The sequence below is a fragment of the Fukomys damarensis genome, unplaced genomic scaffold, assembly GCF_012274545.1.
Source record: "Fukomys damarensis isolate Sample0158 unplaced genomic scaffold, DMR_v1.0_HiC HiC_scaffold_4, whole genome shotgun sequence".
NCBI lineage: Eukaryota > Metazoa > Chordata > Mammalia > Rodentia > Bathyergidae > Fukomys > Fukomys damarensis.
Genome location: NW_022900916.1, coordinates 28,490,661 through 28,500,356, shown reverse-complemented (window position 1 = coordinate 28,500,356; position 9,696 = coordinate 28,490,661). Strand labels below are relative to the sequence as shown.

The window sequence follows — 9,696 nt, the reverse complement described above, 5'->3', positions numbered from 1 at the left end:
AGTTGCTCCCAGACACTGAATCTCACAAGGTGGAAGTCCAGGAATGGATGAAGTAAAAGGTACTAGAAACTTCACTAGAATTGGGGGTAGAGAGAAAGGTGCAGAGCCTGAGGTTTCTTCATGCTGAATGTGTGGGGGGACCTCGGGGGCCGTGGGGAACCAGGAGATGTGAGGAGGACAAAGGAGTGTTAAGCCATTTATTGAGCTAACAGAGGCCAGCCAGGTGCCCAGAAGTGAATGCACAGAGCCTCCAGGGCTGCGGTGTCCGGTAGGAGGCACGGGGAACCCCATGTTAATAAATCTGTTGGCAAATGAGGCTCATTAATAGATAAATATTTCACTGCTTCCTTTAGGGCGGATAAACAGTGTGCAGCCGATTACAAAAAGGAAGCTGGGAGGCATTGACTTTATTCAAACCACATGGTTCCAGTTTGCGGTGGCGTTCTGGCTGCTTACTGCTGGAAGCGACGCTGCCCCTGCCCCTGCCCCGTCTGGCTCAGAGTCTAAGTCTGGCCTTTGGCCCATTGGACCCGACAAAGAAGCGGGCATGGAGTAGATCTGCCCAGAGGCCAGACCTGCCAACAAGGCCATAGGGAGGGTGCGCGCACGGGGTGCAGAGACCCGCCTGGGGCTACGTCGGCAGACGGGACGCGGACAGGGAGGCTCCGCACGCCTAATCTGGGGCTCACTCGTAGGTATGAGGGGCTGTGTTGGGCCAAACCTGGTGGGCACCCGCTGGCTCCGGCCCGGCTTGGAGGTCTGCCGAGGACCCTGCCGGCGGAGCGCCCGGTCCTTTCCGCAGGGCCGCCGGGCCGCTGGGCGCGGGCGGACTCGCTGGCCGCGGATCTGAGCCTCCTCTCCTTCCATTCTAGGCAGCCGCGGGCCCGGCCGAGCGGGACCACCTGTGAGGGCGGCTGAGATTGGCGGAGGCGGTCATGTGGGCGGTCACGTGCTGCGGCGAGCTCCGTCCAAAAGAAAATGGGGTTTGGTGTAAATCTGGGGGTGTAATGTTATCATATATCACGCTACCTCGTAAAACCGACACTGAAAGCTGCCGGACAACAAATCACAGGTCAAAATTATGAGTTCTTCGTATTATGTGAACGCGCTTTTTAGCAAATATACGGCGGGGGCTTCTCTGTTCCAAAATGCCGAGCCGACTTCTTGCTCCTTTGCGCCCAACTCGCAGAGAAGCGGCTACGGGGCGGGCGCCGGCGCCTTCGCCTCGACCGTACCGGGCTTGTACAATGTCAACAGCCCCCTCTATCAGAGCCCCTTCGCGTCGGGCTACGGCCTGGGCCCCGACGCCTACGGCAACCTTCCCTGCGCCTCCTACGACCAAAACATCCCCGGGCTCTGCAGTGACCTCGCCAAAGGCGCCTGCGACAAGGCGGACGAGGGCGCGCTGCACGGCCCGTCCGAGGCCAATTTCCGCATCTACCCCTGGATGCGGTCTTCAGGTAGGCGCAGCCGCTAGGCGGTCGGGTGGGTCCGGCGGGCGGAGCGGGAGCCGGGCAGGCGCTGGGGCGTAGGGCCCGGGAGAGCTGAGCCAGGCGGCTGCAGCCGGCGGCCCCCGTGACTCCTGGCTGCGCTGCCTTTCTGGTTTTAATTAGAGCTGAGGCGCCATTGCGTGGAGAGCCCATAGCATTGTATGTAAATGAGGCTCATAAAACTTTTTATGGCCCAATTAATGGTTTCAATCCTCGTAAATTTATTTAACTCCATTTGCCATGGAATTTTAACATTGTTTTTCCCTATCCTCTCTCTCTCCTCTCTCTCTCCCTCTCCCTCTATCTTTCCCTCCCTTTCTTCTCTCTCCCACCCTCTTTTCTTTCTGCCTTGCTTTTCTTTCTCAAAAGCAGAGAGAGCCAAACCCTCTGGGGCCCCTCACTCACCCCTGTGCCAGGGGCCATTCGAAGACGCAAGGGGACAGTGGGTCTCGGTGTCCTAGGAAGGTCCCGGGGATGGGGTCGAGGGGTGATGGGGAGATTGCCCACTTGTCTGGGAAGGCTGGGGAACGGCTGCGCTCGCCTTTGAATGCAAAAGTGCGTCTCCCACTTGCCCACACTCTATATTTACAATTTCCCTTTGTCAGGGAGGAAGCAGGACATTGTGGAAGCGTAGCCGGCTGGAAAGGTCGGTTGGTTGTAAAGTTGGAATTCTGCGCCTTCCCTTCTTACAGAACTGCCTGCTGTCTGGCTCTGCAGTTGCGGTCTTCCGCTAACACTGTCCCCTTCTTCCTCCAACTCTGCTCAGAATTTTAGGGCGGAGGGGAGCAATGCGCCTAGGTCTGGGCGGTGAAGAAAGTGCACCCTCTGGACAGAGGCCTGGCTAGTGCACTGTTCTCTGCACGTCCCTGTCTGCTTGGCTATCCGTGTGTCCATGTGTCTGCATTTCTATTCTCAGGACCAGACAGGAAGCGAGGCCGCCAGACCTACACGCGCTACCAGACCCTGGAGCTGGAGAAGGAGTTCCACTTTAACCGCTACCTGACACGGCGCCGCCGCATCGAGATCGCCCATGCGCTCTGCCTCACGGAGCGCCAGATCAAGATCTGGTTCCAGAACCGCCGCATGAAGTGGAAGAAAGAGCATAAGGAAGAGGGTTCCACCCCTACCGCAGCCCCGGAGGGTGCGGTGCCCTCTGCAGCCGCTGCTACTTCAGCCAAGGCCGATGAAGAAGAGGAGGAGGAAGAGGAGGAAGAGGAAGAGGAGGAATGAGGGGCCAAGCCAGGGCCCTGGCTGCATCGGACAGTCCGAAAAAGCATCTTTAGGAGACTTGCTGGTCTTATTTACAAAAACGGGAGAAAATAAAAGAAAATGTATAAAAAAGGAAAACACCCCACTCCCAACAGCACCCCCCCCATCACCTGATGTAGCTCCCAAATTTCTGGACTGAGAGGCTATGAAGACTAGGTCGCCTTGGAATCCCCTTTCCCTCTGAGGATTCCAATAGATACCCTAACCCCAGGCCAGCGTTCTGCATTGGCCATAGCTAAAATACTACCTAGCACAGGCCTCCTTGAGGGGCACCCCCAAACTACCTATGGGCCCAGCCTCAGTGGGCCTCAACTCCCAGGAAGCCTCCTGGTGTCCCAAAACTGGCAGACACCCAGCACTATACCCCATTCCTACAGGAACATGATTCTTTCAGTACTACCTATTAGCCCCAAACTACCTATTTGTGCTGGCTGGCCTGCTACTTGGTGTCGCCCCCCCCCCATACAATCCCTTGTTGCTTCCAGCAGGCAGCCTTTGGGGTCACCGAGGTGTCGCTGAGAAGGCACTGGGGTCCAGGGATCAGGGCATTGGCTTCTATTTAAATTGAAAAATAATATATTTATTCCAAAGCATACTAAATGCTGCAACCTAGAATCCCTCATTCTCTGGCTTGGATACCCCAAGTTCAGGCCCATCACCCCCTGCTTCTGGAGGGGAGTATTCCTGAGCGGGATGCAAACCTCTGGGTTAGCTTCTGCTGTGTAGGACTGTGGAGATGCTCCCAGCATCACTGTCTCCTACCCTGGCTCTTGTGTCCTACTGTTTAGCCATGTCAAATATGTACACCTTCGCTTTTCCTACAATGGCAAATACTGTATATTTGAATGAGATTTTTTTGTCATTTCTATAGTCTTGGAGCTCATTTGTAAAGAAATGTCTTGACTTGGGAAGGATATGTCAATGGGGTGACCTTATAGCATGGTGTGTTGTCTTGAACTAACTCTGTAGTGGGCAGGGAGGTCCAGTGCCCTCCCCAGTGCCCTTCATCTCCTGTGTTGTTCTGTGTCCCCCCAAGCTCCAGCCTGTTCAGGAAAGGAACTTCCTAGCCCTGTTAACCATGTTTTATGTAATAAAAATAAAGATGCTTGGTCACAAAGAAAAAAAGGAGTGCTTTATCCAGGGGGAATGGGTAAGGGGATGTGGCCAGAGCTGAAGGGCAAATCCTGGCTATGTCTGTGTGCCCAAAGGGGCAGTTGGGAAGCAAGTGGAGGACTCTTCTTGGTTGTCCATGTCTCATTTTATAGTTCACGTGAGGATTTGTACAGGTATGTATGTGCCTGTTTTTCTATGTGTATGCTTGGGTGTATAGTTTTGCTCTATTCCATAATTGTATATATATCTGTGTCTATAAATGTGTGTGCTTATTTCTATGACCATAATTGGGTGCATGTTTTTGAGTGTGCACAATTGCTATTTTCTGTGTCTGTAATTGAGTGTATCTATTTCCCTGTATCCATAATTTTATGGATATTTTTGTCTGGTTTCTGTGTGTGTGTGTGTGTGCACGTTCGCACAAATATCTAGATCCCTTGAAAATGGAATCTTGGGCAAATACATTATATTTCATAAGCCTCTTAAAAACCTTCATACATTCCAGGAGTGAATTCCAAATCCACCCTTTGCTGTAAGGCTGGTGAGTGGGCTCTGAAGGAGGTATTACCTACCCTGCCAGAGACCCTGGATTTGGAATGCGCTCTGAACTCAGTCCCAGGCTAGAAAATGGGATTCAGGGACCCACCCCGCCGCAGCCTCTCACTCTGCCTTCAGGCTAGGCAAGGGCGCCCCAGCACTGCAGCAAAAGGGCTGGGAGGGGCAAGAGCCGCGCACCCGGGCTGCGCAGCCTTAGCAGCGGGGTCTGGGTGGGGGAAGAACAGGGGGCTGGGGAAGGGGCTAGGAACTAGGGGCTGTGGAGCTAATGCAGGGTATCCTGAGCACTGCCAACGAAGATCTCCACTCCTATCTCCTGCCTGGGTTGGGCCAGCTTTTTAGGGCTCTTCTTATAAAACCTGGCCCAAAAGGGTCTGTAAAACCTGCGGCCCAAGTCCGGGCGGCCTCGGTGGTAAGATGGCGCCGGTGTAAGAGCTGCCTCCTGTTAGTGATGAGGAAAGGGTCATAAATCCGTTGTTGTTTATGAAAATTTACAACTTTGCAATACAACTTTATGAGTTGTTCGGCCCTTCCATTGGCCGCTGTCGGTCATGTGAATGAGAACCGTGAACATGAACTTTTTTATAATTTCCCTTGCGAGAATAGAGCCGCATTCTTTTGCTCCGCTCCATCCTGCCTGCTTCGGAGCTCTGCCTTTCCAGCCCGGCTGGGCTGCGCTTTGTCCGCCGATGGCCAGCGAGGGGAAGCCAGGGCCAGGCCCGGCCGAGTCGCTCCCGCGGGAGGTGGGGCGCGCCCAGTTCCCGGCGCCACAGCAGCCGCTTTGCAACTCGCAACCTGGCTAATTTCCTGCGTCCTCTGGCACCAGGAAGGAGGACAGTTCGTCTCCGGGCTGCCCGAAAGACAGCTGTCAGAGGAGCCGGAGCTTCTGGGAACCGCCATCTGAAGGTGAGACAGTGGGGAAGAGACAGGAGCGAAGGCGGTGAGGTGCCGCCGCGGTGGGAGAGGCAACTAGGGTGGCTCTGAAGAGGGCTGCACTCACCGTGCCCCGCCCCCATCAGGCTCGCCGGTCCACCCCACAGCCCACACATACTCGCGTGCAGGCCACCTCCACCACCTCCCATCTCCCCCCACGCTGACCCCTCCGTCCCTCCCTCCCCTCCCTGGATCACCAGGGCAGAAAGTGCCCATCTTCTCTCCATGGCACAGCGCCCTGGCACAGCTCCCTGGCACTGGCATCAGCGCTTGAGTCTTCTCTCTCCCCTTCTTCACCCACCCTGGGAAGCATAAAAGAAAGTGATCCTGCACTCTGCATTTCCTGACAACCTGAGTTTGGCTTTTGGGGGCGTTGTTTGAGGGTTTTGTTTTTTCATTCATGGCCCAATGGGTTCCACTGAATTTCCCAACAGGAGACAGCTCCTGACTGGGGAGTTGAGAAGAGATGAGGGCAGAAGTGAGTCAACCCACAGGCGTGTTATTAGTGTTAACTCTGCACCTTCTATTCCCTGGAAGCTGGGTTTTGGAGAGAAAAGTGGAACGGGGGAGACAAACAAGCAAAAAAAACAAAAAACAAAAAACAAAAAACAACTTACTAAATTTCAGCCAGAGTTCTTTGGTGATTGCGTGCTTCTCCGAGCCCGGTTTTCCGATAAGAGAGGTGTCTGCAGCACTGGGAGAAGGAAAAGGTGCAGAGGTGGAATTCTGTGTTGGGGGAGAGGATGGGTTAATTGTCTGGATGGATGTCACTTGGTGAGATGTTTTGGTGTGAGAACACTGTGAGTGCGGCGGCAGGGGCCCGCAGCTGAGGAGGAAATGTGTAAACCGAGTCTGGGCAACAGGGGGACCCCGTCCAACCCACCTCGGCGCACAGGGCTGGCGACCTCCGGGAGAAGACTGTGGAGCTAGCCGGGGGAGGAGGCGCTGAAGGTCTGTGGGTGGTGGCTTCGAACATTGCAGTGACACGAACCTGTCTGGCTTGGGTGCAGGTCGGACCAGATTTGCCCCGAGGAGCTCTAGGCGACAAGAATTGATCCCCAGGTTCTAGGCTCAAGTTTTTACCATGTTTGTTCGGTTTTTGTTTGTTGTTCTTGTTATTTTCCTAGTGTAAGATAATATCTTGGTATGCATTAGATAACCAAGAAGGGATGAAATGTTTGGGACGCTCGCCGGCACGGTGGGTGCACTCCGGCAGATAAAGAGACGCATTTGCCTTGTAGGGCCGTTGGCTGCCCGTCTGCGGCTGCCGCGGGCAGATTATTTATTGTGACCGAGATGGCGCTCGCTGCTGCCACGCTGTGGCCATCGCCGGGACCGGCGCCAACCGCAGCCGGCCTCTCGCAGTCTGGCGCGACTGCTGTGCGGGCCCCTCAGAGATTCCCCTGAAGGCAGGGGAAGGGGGGAATGAAAGGGGATCTGAAGGGCAGTCTCCCAGCTTCTATTTGTCTGGGAAATCTACCTGCCTCCACCACCCCAGACTGAAGCTGGACGCCGGAATAGACTCGGGTCCTCCCCTCTCCCCTAACCCAGCACCATGGAGACTGGTTGCACAGGCCGCCTGGCACATCATGGCTGCTTCTGTCCAAACTGCGCGTCCCAAGGAGCACTGGGGGCGCACGCCCGGTTGGGGAAACAGGCTGGCTTTGAGATTCTGACATCGGAGAGGCCACTTGTAGTCCTGAGGCCTTCTGGCCTGGCTGTCCCTGAGGAGAATTGGCTATGGCAAGGAAGGCAGATTTGGGCTCCAGGCGAGGACCTGTGATAGGCAGAGAGAGGCCTCACCTGTGTGCTGTTGGTTCTGGCCTGAGCTAGAGATCTGGAAGGTAGAAGGTGGGCCTTTAAGGTTTCCACACATCCCTGAAGGCCTTCCTCCAGCCTGGCAGAAGTGTAGGAGCTCAATGGGCAGCCCAGGGCAAGAGCCGAAGGCGTGACCCTACTCAACATCCTGCCTCACTGAGAGAAGCTAAAAGGTAAGTCGGCTTTCTGTCTGCCTTTGACAGAGAAGAAAGAGACCTGGAGTGGCCATTCCCACAATACAGGACAGGCTCTAGGGAGGGTGTGGAGCTTCTATTATTGCTTGAATGAGTTCTTCCTCATCATCTCTTGCTCTCCCTAAAATGGATATGTATATATGTGTGTGTGAATATAACTATATATGAATATATATATATATGAATATGTCATATATATGGAAAGAGAAATAAATTGATAAATTGGTCTGCTACCAAGGTGATATGCACTAGCCTTGATTACCATGTAAAGATTTTAATTTAATGCATTATTTTTTCCACTTTAGTGCTTACAAATATAGAAATATAGTGTTTTCTGTCTCTGAGCTGAATAATCAAATTCTTTTATTTTCTGGGACAATTACTAGATGGAGAATCCAGGTCAAAGCATAACAGTAATAATCATAAACTGTCAGAAGGTCCAGTACTGTGTACGAGATGGAGGAATGAAAGAGAAATCATAATGTAAACATTTATCAACATCTGCAAACTGGTTACTTTAAATAATTTGCTTGAAATTACTATTATCTGATTATTTTAAGACACAATAACTCAAACATGATTTTCTTGAAACATGGCTTTTAAAGAAAAAAATCTCTTTTTATTTTTTTTACTTGAATATTTCATTTTCACCTATTGCATCCTTTCCCTAAAGAAATCTGTGGGAAATGTAAAATTTTATCCTCTTCTGAATGACCCTTTATGTGCAAAGAAAAAACTTTCCTTCTCTGGATTGATTAAAGAACAGGCACAAGGCTTCCCCAAAGTCTTTAAGGGTACCATGGGCTCTGTGAAGGCTGCCTGCGGCTGTTAGCCTAATTGTTTTCATTATTTTTATTTGAGGGGGGAGGAGGCCAGAAAAAAAATTAAAAAGCTAGAAAGAGATCAAGGAAGTCCTTACCAGATTCCTAGGGGAGCATTGCCATTGCCACTTCACCCCCGCCCCCAAGTCCTGAACCCCATCAGCCTGTATTGGCTTGGGTTTTACAGATCTTAAAAGTAGCCTCCCCAAATCCAACCAAATAATGTCGCTTCTTCAATCTCCACAGAATTGAAGATTTTAAAGCTAATTGAATGAATTTTACAAGCCCAGCAAACAGTCGTAAAAATGCCACTGGACTGATACCACATTTTACAAAATGAGATTGATCCATGCATTGTAAAAGCTGTCTTGAAGGCACACCTCTCAGGCAAGAAAGAGCAACCCAGGACAGGCTTTTCCTGTCCTGTCTAGAAACTGCCAGGCCCGGGACCACGGTAAAAGCAATTCAGGATTTCTGGTGCCTGTGAGAAAACTATTCCCGGTCTGGGTCTGGAGCTACTGCCAGGGGCAGCCTCCGAAGTAGTCTTAGGAGGGGCAAGAAAGAAGATGTTCCCTATGACAGTGCCATCCGGGTGCCCTGGAAACCAAGCCCGTTAATTATTGTGCATCCTTGGGCCCCGTGAAGCTATTCTCTGTGTCCTGCTCCACCGGGGCCCTATGTCTTCAGTACACCTTCAGGGCCTCTGGGATGAGGAGGGCGAATATAAATCTGGATTTCTCTGTCTCAGCTTCTGAGCAGTTCAGGTGGCTGCAGAGAGTCCCAGGGTGCTAGGCAAGGGCAGCAGTCTGAGCCCAGTCTCACACTGGTCCCTCCTCCGTAGGTCCTTTCCCGTGGAAACCTGTGGGTTCTGGCCTCTTTGTTCCCTGGGTTCAAAGACTGGGTACACAGCTGGTGAGGAGAGGATGCTTGCTTTGAGATCAAGTAGGCATGAGCCAACACAGGGGAGCCCATCTGGCCCCCCAAAAGAGGTTGTTGTATGTGGGAGGCAGGGGCAGCAGGAGTAACCTGTTCGGCCTTGTCCTGGTCCGTGTGGCTGAGCCTTTGGCTCTTTCTGAGAGGCTCAGACCTCTGGTAGGAGAGGGAAGGAGAGAATAAGGGGGTGCACCATTCCCCAGCCCGCCAATGAAAAGCAGAGTGAAGGCCTGGCTCCTCAAACACCCTACTCCAGCTCAGGACCCCACACTCTCCATTAGGGGGCCACACGGGGAGGGGCAATTCAGGCCAGGCCTACAGTGTAGACCAGCAGGGACCAAAGCCATCATGGTCGCCACCCATCTTGGCGGCAGGATTGGCGGGTTTCATGATTAGAGAAGGAAAAACCAGCAAAATCTTAAAAGGAAAAAAAAAATTTAAAGGCCTAGGAGAGGGTAGCAGGAAAGAGCGAGCCTGGCAGGGGCTTTGAGGCGGCCTGGGCGATAGTGCTCCTACCCGGGTCTGATCAGCACGTCCCTGCCCGGGCCAGGCCGGCCGCTGACGTTGGGG

General features: G+C 52.9%; 2 protein-coding genes across 4 annotated transcripts in view; both read left to right on the top strand.

Annotated features, from left to right (window-relative positions):
* Nucleotides 1–613: 613 nt before the first annotated feature.
* Nucleotides 614–3,888, top strand: Hoxa7 (homeobox A7). 3 transcript variants are annotated; one of them, XM_010628276.3, is made up of 3 exons: nucleotides 614–695; nucleotides 873–1,460; nucleotides 2,407–3,888. In XM_010628276.3, the coding sequence occupies exons 2-3, from the start codon at nucleotides 1,082–1,084 to the stop codon at nucleotides 2,718–2,720; spliced, it is 693 nt and encodes a 230-aa protein (XP_010626578.1). In that variant the 5' UTR covers nucleotides 614–695; nucleotides 873–1,081; the 3' UTR covers nucleotides 2,721–3,888. The 3 variants fall into 3 exon arrangements, with proteins under 3 accessions (XP_010626578.1, XP_010626577.1, XP_010626576.1); XM_010628275.3 differs by lacking the exon at nucleotides 614–695 and adding an exon at nucleotides 1,863–1,932 and having other exon boundaries at nucleotides 1,069–1,460; XM_010628274.3 differs by lacking the exon at nucleotides 614–695 and adding an exon at nucleotides 1,860–1,932 and having other exon boundaries at nucleotides 1,069–1,460.
* Nucleotides 3,889–5,249: 1,361 nt separating this feature from the next.
* Hoxa3 (homeobox A3) overlaps nucleotides 5,250–9,696 on the top strand; it is a 44,349-nt gene continuing 39,902 nt past the window's right edge. The window contains exon 1 of the mRNA XM_033757434.1: nucleotides 5,250–7,351. The gene's annotated coding sequence lies outside the window, so the exon portion shown is untranslated. The remainder of the gene's footprint in view (nucleotides 7,352–9,696) is intronic.